General features: G+C 33.5%; 1 protein-coding gene across 1 annotated transcript; it reads right to left on the reverse strand.

The window, feature by feature from the left end:
• Nucleotides 1–6706: 6706 nt before the first annotated feature.
• Nucleotides 6707–11511, reverse strand: LOC148618095 (uncharacterized). Its single transcript, XM_088581691.1, has 8 exons — nucleotides 11293–11511; nucleotides 10169–10343; nucleotides 9875–9969; nucleotides 8510–8581; nucleotides 8067–8078; nucleotides 7751–7762; nucleotides 7287–7298; nucleotides 6707–6861 (listed from the first exon to the last, which is right to left on the reverse strand). Exons 1-8 carry the CDS (start codon nucleotides 11369–11371, stop codon nucleotides 6752–6754), a joined length of 567 nt encoding a protein of 188 aa, XP_088437817.1. The 5' UTR covers nucleotides 11372–11511; the 3' UTR covers nucleotides 6707–6751.
• Nucleotides 11512–14355: the final 2844 nt, after the last annotated feature.

Here is a 14355-nt window from a genome sequence, read left to right on the forward strand (position 1 = left end):
AAAATGATATTATAGGAATTATATGGCGAGGTTTTACAAAACTACAATAACATATGTTAAGTTTCCTCCTTTTTATATAACGTATAAATTAAAGATATGCAACAAAGTAAAATGTATCTTAATATACATGAAAAACATATCGACCATTTGTAGAATAGTGTTTGAAGTGAGATTAATATTTAAATTTAGAAAATTACAGACAGATAGCACTGGAAAATGTTTTTAATATAAATTCACTGTTGTTAGTTCATTTTCAGCTGCATTTGATCATGCTAAAAACAAAATACATTTCTTCATAAAAATTCATAAAATGTACAAAAAATAATAGAAATTATGTTTTAAGTGTTTTTAAGTATCTTTAAGATTTAGTAATGGAAAGTGCAATTGTCCAATTTTACAATTACACTGTTATCTCAAAGGAGTTTTCGTTAGGTGTTCGAAAAGTAAAGCTTATTCAATAATTTAATGGTTCATTGGAAACTTCCCGAATGTTAGTATAAGGAGTTTTTTTTTAAGCCAAATGCTAAATTTATTAGTATATAATGTGTATTCATCTGAAATGAGCAGAAGTATGCTTTTATAAAACATCTGTACAATAACTTACCAGTTCCACAACCTGCAGAAAAATGTTGGCATTTCATTAGTTGTAATTAGTTTTTAGTTTGATGATAATATTCTCTAAGCAATAATTACGTCTTTATACAAATCTGACAAAACACTAAAGATTTAACGGTCTTCTTTAAAAGGTATGTGCATGTAAAATTTACACAGTGACCGACATAATAATGTAATATAAAGAGCTTGTCTTTTGTCCTTCTGTCTGTTCACATCATTTTATAGGTATAGACAGATGGACAGCAGTATATCATAAACGTCAATAGACGAGCTTTTAGTAAAGCAAAACAAAAACAAAAAAAAACAAAAAAGTTAAGGGACTTTAATACTTGGTTTTTATTGTTTTGCAATTATTCGATTAAGAAATGTGGAAGAAGGTACGCTTTGTAAATAATTATCAATACGATTGAGGAGTAGATGCAATACTTTTCGTAACATTTTACAAAAACAAAACAAATTCTTTTCTATGAAATAGGCTCTTCTTATTATATCATATAAAATACAAATCTATTAAAAATCTGCTAAGTTGCAGATCAAATTTTTGATATTTCTTGTAATTAACAAACTTTCATTGTCAACAAGATAGAAAAAATCGCATAATAAAACGCCTGGAAAGAAAAAAAAAGCCATCAAACTGTGAACAAAATTCAAAAAACATAAAAAAAATGCATGCAGAAATTACGAAAAATAAAGCCTATAAAATGCCAAGATTTTATTTTTTTTAAATGTAACAAGAGGATGATGTCTGTACTGTTTCTGAATTATGAAAAAAAAAACATAGAAAATTTAATAGGTTTTTTGACAAGCAGGAATCACTGTCAGTCTGATCTGATTTTCATGTAGACCCTACCTAAATCAAATGTCAGGTTCAAGAGATTGAAGATCTATTATAGATATAGAACGTTTATCAAATAGGAAACTGACACCTTATGTCTGTCGGGCATAACAATCTGAGGATTTAGACGTGGCAATTTCGTAGCAATCTTGAACGTCAAGTAACAAGTTACAACATACCGTTCCTGGCATCTAAAAGACAAAATGTCGGTGAAACATAATGATTACAACTAAACCCATTCGACAATATAGCAAATAGTAATTACTTATCAAGGATTTTATAACAATTTACAATAAATTAGGTATGAACAAATTGTACAGTTATAACCCACAAAAAATATTTTATATCTGACTAAAACCACTCCTTCTCTTGAAAGAATAAAATGATTTCCCCTCAATATTTTTTGTCTTTTGCTTTGATTGGAACTCTAATCCTAAACAGTAGAAATGGTCAGGGTGGAAAATCCACACTTTTGGTGAATTATAATATTTAAACAATTTTTAATAATGAAGGCCAGTTTTGACTTTTAACTTGTCCTTGAGACATTGTTTGATACTTCTCAATTCTATGGTTGTATTGTATAAGTTAGTTAGCATTTTAATTCATTGCTCTTGTAAATCCCATCCCAGTATTGTTGATTTTTAAACAGCAAGATTTTTCTAGGCAATCGATCAAAATATTACATAAGGCACACATATTATAGTGAGGCGCAATCATTAAGACTTCAATGATTTTGCATCGATCGGTATGGAAAAAAAAATTAGTAGTGCCCTACCTTTCAGCACGGAATAAATTCCAAACTTCCCATTGTACATATCGCATAAAGAGGGATTATCCTCGGGGAAACCTACAAAATAACAGGTTAAAATTATTTCAAATCCTGGTCTTCCTTCTTTTATACAATTGACATTTTTAAAAGCATTTGCATCAAATTAAGATAATTATATATTAAAAAGAGCCGCAAAATTAAGGGACACAGTTTCAAGAAATGTACTTCGCCAATTGAAATACGTGCTAATAAAACAAATACAAAATAAAGCACCAGCTAATATTAGTGTTGAAATTTCAAGCATACTGTACTCGTGTTTCGATGACTTTTATTGGCAGCATTGGAACAAAGAAATAGGAAGACTTTAATCCCTAAATCGTCATTAACGGGGCAATTCAGACCAATAAAAACATCGAAATGTCAAATAAATTATTTGTGGATTACAACATTTAACTATCCTACACACTCTAAATTATCAATATCCCAATGATGCAAATATAACAAAAAAATTAACCTCTACAAAAAATGAAGATAAGCAAATAAAATGCTGTTTTGTTTCATCATTCTTTTTTACAATCTCATTAAAGTAAATTTAAGATAACATTATATTTATCTTCTAAGACATTCCAGAAAAATATCCATTATGGAAGATAGCACGAATTGTATCAATGTATGTCAAAAATAAGTCATAATAATATTTTTCATTTCGATTGATTATGTCAGATCAAAGACAATAGAAATAAGAACAGATATGATATAACACAACAAATGAACAAGAATTAGTCTAATGAAAATGACGTCGCTTAAGTGCAAAAAGTGACCAAAATCTTGAACAAAATTTTATCAGCTGTCTCAGATGCCTTGTGTCAACAAATAACTATGGCGAGCATATTGACACGACATTTGAACATTTTGCTTACACTTCCGAAGAGTTGCGATAAAAAACAACACAAAGAAAACTTAAATGGCCAATCATTACTGCAGAAATAAATGTACCAAGTCAAGGCCATTGCAGTTGTTTTCTAACCTTCAGGTTATTGCCATTTGTTATATGGATTACCCATCTTTTGAGTACTGACATTCATTTTTTAATTTTGTTATTATCCTTAATGCACAAAAATAGTTCCTTTTTTTCTGAATTCCGGCTTAACATGGAAACTGAAGAGATGATTTTCTCTGGTGATTGAGTTGGACAAGTTAATGATAGGAGCTATAATATAATTGAAACCAATGACTTTAATTTTAAAGTAACATAAGTCCATTTCAAACGCTTATGTACTTTATGTTAAGAATAGTGAAAATACGGATACCTCTGGGAATAAAGTACTGATACAGGTTTAGAGATGAAATTTTGATTTGAAAGAATTTACATAAGCTTAAGACTGACCATATGAAAATTATGAGTTCAGGCAGGAAGGACCGCCAAGTTTTCCAAAGGATTATAGAAATATCATTTTGCTGGAATTTTATTTGACCCATTGAAACATGTAAGGTAAGATATCAGATTAATCGATAGACTAATTTAATGTATATTAACAGTATGGTCATCAGTATATTTTACTGAACATCTTGAGACGGGTCACTCATATTTATGCATTTTGTAAAAAAACATACGTGAAGCTAGAAATGATTTGCCACTTTTTTATTTATTCAAATAAGAGGGGTACAATGATATGTTGTCAGTATTTAGATTAAGGGGTCATTTAATAACTTATAAGGACGACACTATGACCACACATGGTATACAATGTCCGTTTCAAATGTGACCGACAACCCGGATCTGACCGAGAAAATGTTCCTCTTCCGTAGGATTTAACTTCAATGACCAGCACAATAGATGTCTTGCAAGAGGAAAAATCTACTCACCCTTCCGGGGCAACTAAAGGCAAAGGTTTAAGTTTTGTACTAATTTTTTATTATATGTACATTTTTAACGTTATCTTTGTCTTGTGTAATTTGTCCTTCGTGTGTTGCACTTTTGTTGTCTCTTGATGGCGTTGTCTTTTTTTTCAAGGGTTTTCCTCGTCTGTATCATATAAAATTTGTCATTTTGGTCTCAATAGGTCAGTACAAAAGGTTTTTATACACTCATTACAAGTGGCAAACGAAAACTTAAATTAAAAACAATGGATTTTAAGGGTTTTTTTTAGAACCTACATATCGTTTGCCAATGACTTACAACTATTCCTAAGTGTTACAACAAAATTATCGAACACAATTCCAATCAAGTCAAGTATACAATAAATCCGACAAAATAGATATAACATCACTGGATTACCTGGATTACTCATAAGATAGTCCACCGTTTTCGGCCTCTGACGATAGACACCTAGAACACTTGATCTTCCAGCTCTCCTTTACGGGAAACACTATTGGAATTTTACATGCAATATATAAAGCGAACAATTGTTATCTTGAGATACTACAAACCTAATTGATGCACTTACATACACAGGTTGAAACAGACAAATAATTAATCTCGGAAATTACAAAATAAAGAACATAAAATATACAAAATAATACAACCAAACTAACAAAAGTAAATGAGCAACTCGGACTCAACTAAAAACTGGGAGTATGAACCATGTGCACCGGTAGGGTAAGCCTCAACTGCTTTTCTATAAACATCCACCACGTTGCTCATGAAAAAATCAAGTCCAGAATAGATCAAAGAGGATAGAAAATGATGACACGTTGGGCAAATCAGTTTTCATGGTGCAGATGGATACACCGTAACGATCCTCGAGTTCATGATGACGACCACAAAACTTCTGTAGTGATGATTTTAAACTTGTAGCAACATAATCCTTTTCTGAAGACGAATTGTAAGAAGTCTAGCGCAATACAAAATGTCTGCGTAGTAACGGCAAGCTCTGGCATAACGTATGAGTTGTGATATGAAAACTCCATATAGTTTGGTCAGTAGCTTTTCCTTACCTAACCTCAAAGTGTATGTCAAGATATGAGGCTGATATATATGCCCGAAACTAGGATTGTTTAACGATGATTCGTCATCTATATAGCGGAAGCTGAGATTAAAGGATCTAGATAAACGATGTTCCTTCTTTTGGATCAGGTCAGCTATAAAGTCAGTCTCATAAGAGTGAAGTAATAGGTCATCAAGTAGAGGAGCACAATTTGTTCCATTGGAATGTAGACCGTTTGTTGAAGAACGCGTCCACCACACTTGTTAAATATGATGTCGATAAAAAATTTCCAGCATTTTAAAAACTTCTCTTTTTGTATATTTTGGAGATAATTTGGAATTATTTTTTTACAAAGTATGGGGAATCTCTACCAAGAACTATATAACTATATCTAGGTGTACATCTTTTTGTTTAGAAACAACGATGTATTATGTTTTTGAGTCGGGATTTTAACTGAGTATGAGGAACAGAATTATACAGTGTTAATGCTATTATATTCGGATAATAATCTTGAATAGAGGGTCTCCAAAAGATCTTTCAACTTTTTTAGGATCCATATTGAATTAATACCACCACGTGATAAACAAGCGCTGTGGTAAGACTGGAGGCCCTCTTTGACAGCAGTGAGTATAGAAGTACATTTTGCAGATCCAGCTATATAATGTTGTTTGTATGGATTTTTGTGGAGTTTAGGAATCCAGTACATAGACGGTAAATCACAATCATCATCCTCAGTTGAGAGACCAAAAGAGGATCGCACAGATGCTATCTCCCTACTTTGGAGAGTGTAGTGGCAGTATATGTCTTATCACTGCTACTATTTGCTACGATTATCTCTGATAATAAACATTGGATGTAATACGTTTTGCAGACAACAACGATGTTGTTGTAGGCTTTGGCTGCTCGAACAACATATCTGTCATGTATAGTAGACAATGTTTTGCTACATCGGGGTCTTTTAAAACAGATGTAGCATTGGTACTCATTGATCTACTTAAAAATTTCATTCGTTTCAAAATTAAAGACCTCACGGCCTTCATTTATCCACTCTGACAGAGAATCAATGTCTGATTATGGAGCTTGGTTTACGGTACTTGGGACTTTTAGAAAGGATATTTCGCAGATATTCGTTTTCAATGATGGTTAAATCTCCAGTAACGACGTGTCCGGAAGGACCATATTTGAATGGAGAGTTTTGCAGGAACAGTCAGGTGGTTTAGCCTTGAAGTCATTAATCTTGAGGTTCTGCAATAGCCTTTTTTAATTGAAAATTTTGGATGCAATGGATGAAGTATAGGAATATGAAATAATCGGTTTTGATTTGTCCTTGAAATATGGGGAAATTTTGTCGTGAAATTAAATGATATAGTTTTTGTTCATATTTGTTATGAAGTGTACTTATTACAACTGAGGGAATCATTGGATCATAAAATGTACAGTATCTTAACATCGTCATTACAAATTTTATCTTGCGCATGCTCAGATACCATTTAGAATAGCACAATTGTGTACCTAATTGTAAATCATACCAAGAAAAGGAATCTTGTACCAGACAATGTATTAAACTCTAAATTGCATTTTATTTGGCAAAAGAGGTTAAATCATTTAAAGGCAACAAAGGCCATCGTCATTCGCCTCAGATGGTTCGCAGCCGGTACATCGTATCTGCCATTCCCTCCTCTTAGGGCATAATGATGGTATGTTACACCCGACCTCTGTGAAAGTAATGACAGTAGCTTTAATAATAACACAATAATGGTCTTTTAACAAATGCATGTGCTTTAAATGGTTTAGAGAGCAAAAAACAATAAGTAGTTTTCTATATCCAAATCCCCTTTCATAAAGCCACAAATCCTGCACGAACCTGGATGTAAAGAAACAGGAACGCTCATGGTCATATATCTCTTGTGTATTTATCATTTTAATTGTAATTCTAAACCCTGTGAACAATTTACAAAGTTATCAACAACAAAAAAACAAACACAATAAATAAATCAAAACAAAACATAAAATCAGAGCTTCTGCAAAGTTTACTTTGTTTCTTTCCTGACTTCCTGCCGAATATATTATTTCTATTTTATCAGAGTAATCAAGGGAACCAAGGTTATAGCGGTAATCAAAACAATGTATGTTTACTTACCCGGGAGGTTGACTGAATTAAAAATAATGAAAAATTAAGTAGGAACCTATAGTCATATTTAAATAATAATTGTGTGTAAAGACACGAGCAATATATTTTTTTGCAGTACAACATTCACCTTTACCTATAGTAAAACAAATGGTGTCTCCTGTATTTTAAGCTCTATTTCATTATACACTTCTTGGTGTTTCCACTGAAGACAATTCTATGCCACGGAGAACTTTTTGTACCTTTACTGTAGAACCGAAACTGGCAAAAGTTAATAAAATGCTTATCTGATTCACGATGTAAAAATTAAACCAAAAAGTTGAAAATGTGTGTAAATACAAACTAAAGAGCAGGATTTTTGCACACCATATAGTACATGTCGCTGTACTAGTTACAGTTAATGAACAGATTCAATCCGCTGAAGTTATGTTAAGTTCGACCATATTACTAACATATAACTATATATTTCTTCTTACCTACTCTGCTTGCTGAAATAAATGATATTTACGCTATGAATAATATGTAACCATATGATAACTTTTTATAATAAGTAATTGTATTATATGTATAGCAGTGACAACTTGGCTTTAGCTGAAAGCAAATGAACAAAGTGAGGTTTTTTTCTCTCTTTTTTGTATATTTTTGCTTTATTATCATAGTATAATAGAAGATTTTGTTATATTCAAGCTATGAATTCATTTCAACAAATAACTGTTTTTTTGTAATTCCGTCTTGATTTCGATTATTTTAAATTGATGAAAGATACTGAGAGAACGTAGAATAGAAGCTTACCGACAGTGATATCTGAAAGATAAGTATTATATTTTATGTTAATCTATGTCTAATAGAGGTAGACAATCTGATTTAAATATTTGATCTGACAGATAGAGAGTAACGTATTCAAGATTGGATTTTAATTAGTTTGAAGGAAAGACAAATCTGAACAGTTAAATTATAGTGGATATGAGCTTCTAACGAAAGGGAATAGAAAAAAAAATGAAATATCGAGTGAATAAACACTAGCAGTAACAACGACACGCATACGTGTAACAAAGAAATAATTTAAAATGCATGGTAGTTTCAAAAAATTATCCACAAATACAGGAACGCCTTATTTCAAGCAGATGCATGCAATGATAGTGTTTTAGCGATACTGCGATGAGTTATTGTCTCGCAAACAGTTTTCTATTAATTTGTTTTACTGTGTAAACTATACAGCAATAGTAACCACCTACCTCGTACGATCGAGACAACATCCAACATCCCGTCACAAATGTCACAAATCGTAGGGTCTTTTTCGAAATACTCTGTAAAAAATGATCGATTAATTGTCACATTTTCTTCTTTCTATGGCTTGCTAACTGGGATTTGTCTTTAATAATAAGTGTTTGTAATAAAACCTATATTCAAGGTACGATTACTTCCTGTTTCATTCTGTCATTCGTGTTCTGTTTTATGTTTCCTTGTGCCCCGTGCAGGTCCAGGTGTCAAAGAAATAGGCCTGCAGCAGCGCTTAGCTTGTCGTAAAAGGCGACTAAATGGTGCTCAGAAATCCCACAGAGCAACTGGGTTGTGTGTCCCAGGTGGTGGAATGGGGTACCCCTGGCATGTTTCATGCAGGGGTTGTCAGGCTATTATACGGAAAACCTAACCGCAAACCATAGTGGTGCAACGTGTTGGGAAAGATGCCACGTTCCACGCAAGTTAAAGAACCCTGCTGTGGTATTCGATAGGAGTAGGAACCTTTGCGCTCCGCCACAGGAGGCTAAATTGCCCAACCCTACCCATCCCTCCCTTTTATCTTGTGGCAATCAAAATTTGCCGACCCTACTATCCTTGCGTCCCATCCCTTTTTTCATAACATCATTATCATTTCATGTTCATTTTATCATCCATTTCATGTTCATCGCCTGAATATAGCTGAAATATTGCTGCTCGGGCGTTAAACCCCAACAATCAATCAATCAATTGCTGGTTTACATGAATATTTACTAGGTAATGTTTTCCTACTGAACCTACTAATATGATTCCGTTCATTTGAACTACCATTCGGTTTTTAAAGGGTTAGATAAGATTTGTAATAAAATGGCAAGATCCAAGTTTCCTGAAATCAAAAGACAAGACGGGCGACAAAGAAAATAAAAAGGCTTGTTGTCCATATATTCTATGGTTTATAATTCATAAAAGCCGAAAAAAATATTCAACACATTGACACGAAGAAAAAAGGAAGGATCTATATTTTCTCAAAACCAAAAGGTAGGATAGAAAATTGTATCATAACCCCTCTAATAAATAATTAAATAGTTGCTCCCATATCTCAAACTGCTATAAAACATGTCTCTGAACTATGATTCTATTTCTCTTCAGTTTCTGTTCAGTGTATGTGTCCTTCCAAGTTGGGTAGAGTTGGGATAAGCTTCCAGACTGAGAGAAAACAAAAACATCCACAGAGCAGTTCAGTCGTTAGTAGGATATACTCTGACCGAGTATTCCGAAGGCTGTCCTGGATGAATGTGGAACATTTGTCTATGTATTGTTTTCCATGTTGACGTTAGTTCCTGCTATACAAGAGTATTCCAAACATATTAGATATTACTTACTCCATTTACTGTCATAAAATACAGCAACATCCCTGGTAGTATCATACATTGTGTCTTTCGTGCACTGGTATAAAAAGTGGCTGCCATTAAACCCACTGAAAAGTATCAAAAGAAAGAGAGGCAATTATTAAATCATTACAATGCCAGTTCTAGAAGAAAAACCCATGTCTGGACTGATAAAGTCTTTACAGGATTGACAGATGTTTCTGTTTCACCATTTATTTATCCGGCTCTTTGATATAGGTAAAATATCACTTAAAGGGAAAGGATTTAGGTTTCAGAGAAGTTACTAACCGTAAGGAATAGAATGGTCCTGATCTTTCCCAACAGATTGTGTCAGTGATTTTACGATCGCTTGGAAATTGTTGCGGTGCACTCCCGTTAAAACTGAGAGTATCGCCTTTGTTCCCGACCACTCTGACGATAGTACGGTTCCGACGACTGCAAGGGAAAGCACAACGAAACTCTCCTTCAAAAAAAAATGATGTGCCATATGAAACTTTGAAGAAAAAATTGAATGTTGATATGCAGTAAATTTTTAAAAAATAACGTTTTATACTAAAATTCTTTGTCTTCTCAACGGCGAATCCAGAGATTTTGAAATGGGTTATGGAGTGTTTATATCACAACTCATACGTTATGCCAGAGATTGCCGAAACTACGCAAACTTTTGTATCGCGCTAGAACTCTAACAAGTAGGCTTCTGGAATAGGATTATGTTGCTACAAGATTGAAGTCATCACTACAGAAGTTTTATGGTCGTCATCATGAACTCGTGGATCGTTATGGTATATCCATCTGCACCATAAAAGCTGATTTATTCAACGGGTCATAGTTTTCCTTTCCTCGTTTGTCTATCCCGGACATGACTTTTTATGACCAACTCGGTGGGTGTTTTTAGAAAAGCAGAGGACGCTTACCCTACCGGTGAACCTGGTCCATGCTCCCAGTTTTCAGCAGAGTCCGAGTTGCTCATTTGCTTTCGTTACTTTGTATGTATGATTATAGTTACTTTATGTTCTTTGTTGTGTATGTCTGTTTTCTATGTCTGGTCTTTGTCCCTGGATTACATTCTTTTGATTACTACTACAACCTTGGTTCCCTTGATTACTCTTTCAGAAATAGGGGGTTCCAAGATATTATTTGTCTATTTTTTCAAAGTTAACAGAATTCTCCAACAAATGGGAATCTGACTCCTGTGACCCCCACCCAACCCACTTGGATCCGCAACAGTTGTTTTTATGATATCTCAGTTACCGAATAACCGAGGCGGTTATTTTAGTAATGAGATATACTGGGAGACGTAAAACGTGAAAAAATGTAAACGTCCGATCTTTTTTGAATTTTGAAAATCGTGTTTTGTTATTTTTTTTTTTTTTTTTTTCATCATGAAAAAATAAAACAAATAAAACAATTACCTTTATTCCGAAGAACTTGCGTACTTGGTTGAAAACATTCGAAAACGAAAATGATTACAATTACTCCGGTAAAATTCATTGCAGTATTCCTTTTAAATAATGTTATATTTCAGTGCACGATAAGGAAATATACATGTCTAATGTCTCCGTTTTTTCTTCATTTTGTCATTTCGTAAGGTGACTCCGTAGCCTGTGTAAAGGTTCCTGTAAGAATCGATAAGGACGTGTTAAAATAAGTGAACATTGATAAATACATATCTAACGTCCTTGCTTAAGATTTTGTACAATATTGTTACAACATATCTTACATCTAATTTGTTTCATTTGTTTTGTATAGAACAGTATATTATACATTGATTTTGTACAAGCGCTTTATTAAAATTTTGAAAAGTATTAAAATCCTTAAATAAGGGCAAAATTTTTTATACAATGTGATACAAAGAACGGGAATGAGAAAGGACGGGCCAATCCTAATGACCATCCAACTCAGTAAGTAAGAAAATGGTTCGATTACCAGAAAGTGGATAAAACAAGAAGAAGACCTTGATTCGCTATCGAAGTGGATAAAAGCTGGGAATTCTTGAAACGCATGAGAGTTATAAGTAGGACAATGAGTGTGAATGTTACATCAGTTTTCACTACGCAAACTTTTTGTACAGTGCTAGACTTCTTACAATTGGGTTTCTTAAACAGGGTTATGTTACTGCAAGATTAAAGTCATCACTGCAGGGGTTTCATGGTCGTCATCAGGAACTCATGGATCATTATAGTGTATCCATTTGCACCATGGGAACCGATTTGTTCAACGTGTCAGTTTTCCTTTCCTTTTTCGTCTACCCTGGGTGAAATTTCATGAGCAATTTGGCGGTGTTTCTAGAAAAGCAGAGGACGCTTAACCTACCGTACACCTGGTCCATGCTCCCAGTTTTTAGTGGAGTATAGATTGCTCAATTATTTTTGGGTCTTTGTGTGTTTTATTTAGGTTATTTCATGTCCATTGTTGTGTATGTCTGTTTTCCTCGTTTAGTCATTGGTCTTTGGAATATATTATTTTGATTACCACTCAAATCTTGGTTCCCTTGATTTCTCTAACATAATATTTGACTGAAAATGAAAATCCTGTTAAATCACGTGTCCATTACGTAAAGTTCTTCCCCCAGTTTATGAACCCAGAGAAACTGATTGATCAACTTAGTGCTACAATTAAAACATTCATGCGTTTTACAAAAAAAAAAACGAAATGCATAAACCGTTTAAACAAACCTATGTGTAATAGAAAAAGGAACGGTGAGACTGTTAATAGCTTATAACTATCCATAGCGCCGAGTTAAAATAAAAGTTAAGATGACTTGTAATATAATTTTCAGTGTATTTCTCTTGTTGGATACTGTGAGTCAAAGAAATGTAATTTTTTTTAAACCTTTTTTAAGAGGTAAGAATAATCAAGGGAACCAAAGTGATAGCGGTAATCAAATGAATGTAATCCAGGGACAAAGACCAAAAATGGAAAACAGACATACACAACAAAGAACATAAAGTAACTAAAATCATACATACAAAGTAACAAAAGCAAATGAGCAACTCAGACTCCACTAAAAACTGGGAGCATGGACCAGGTTCACCGGTAGGGTAAGCGTCCTCTGCTTTTCTAGAAACCCCCGCCGAGTTGGTCATAAAAAGTCAAGTCCGGGGTAGACAAACAAGGAAAGGAAAACTATGACCCGTTGAATAAATCAGTTTTCATGGTGCAGATGGATACACCATAACGACCCACGAGTTCATGATGACGACCATAAAACTCCTGTAGTGATGACTTCAATCTTGTAGCAACATAATCCTGTTCCAGAAACCTATTTGTTAGAATTCTAACGCGATTCAAAAAATCTACGTAGTTTCGGCAATCTCTGGCATAACGTATGAGTTGTGATATGAACACTCCATACGCAAGTGCTGAAGGGGTTATGCCACAGATGAAAGGAAAGTTGACAATTCTGAATGAAAAATTATCATGTTTGTCGTAAAGTTTGGTCAATAGTTTTCCTTTACCATCGATTTCTAAGTGTTGGTCAAGAGGCTGACTTCAGTGTCTGTGGTATCCTTTATCTCTAGTTCTTTCGGGGTAGATGCGATGAATCAAATCCCCGAAATTAGGATTGTTTAAAGATAATACGTCATCTATATATCCGAAACTGAGATTAAAGGATCTAGCTAAACTACATTCATTCTTTTGGATCAGATCAGCTATAAATAGAGAAAAGTTGATAAGATAGGAAGTATAATATGTGCATGGTTAACATCCCATCAAAGGTAAGAATGGTCATACAAATAGGGGTCATAACCTTTGACGACATGTTTCTTAAGATTAAAAATAAACAATACTTATTTTAATCTCGCATTCATCATACATCTACATGCTGTTACGTTAAGTTGCCACTGATGATACTAGTGTAAACAGTATTTTATTAAAGAAAGAACATGTTAACATAATAATGAACATATTGGGGATTGGAAAACAAGTGACGCAGCACTTTTATAAAAATCATTTCCCGTAATACAATATAAGATACGGTAATAGACACAAAAATGATAATATAATAAGTACAATAAGAAAAAAATAGAGATGACCAACTACTAATTACCAACTATAGAGACATAAATATTTAGATCCACAAGTCCAAATATAATAATTGACATTGATATCAACCAAACTTTTTTGAGTTTAATATAAACCCAAGTATGGACACAAAGTTTTATCATGAAAATGTAAAATGACAATGTTTCCAAAGGCTGTGTCAACAGCAAGATCAATGTAATGCTCGATCAGAGTAAAAATATGATCACCAGAATCTGGAGCTCTATAAAAGACTCCAAATAAAACTTTTTTGATGTCCCTTTATGTTTCCCTCAACCCATAAGCCCTCAACACCTCTAACAAATAAATCTTGTCTCATAGTGTCGACTAAGTTGTCTTTTACATATATCGCTACACCCCCACCCGTCTACCAACACGGTCATTTCTGCAAGGAGGATGAAAACCATCTAAAAGAATGTCGTTATTGATTA

The sequence above is a fragment of the Perna viridis genome, chromosome 5 (assembly GCF_037379345.1).
Source record: "Perna viridis isolate PV_CMFRI_1.1 ecotype Kerala chromosome 5, ASM3737934v1, whole genome shotgun sequence".
NCBI lineage: Eukaryota > Metazoa > Mollusca > Bivalvia > Mytilida > Mytilidae > Perna > Perna viridis.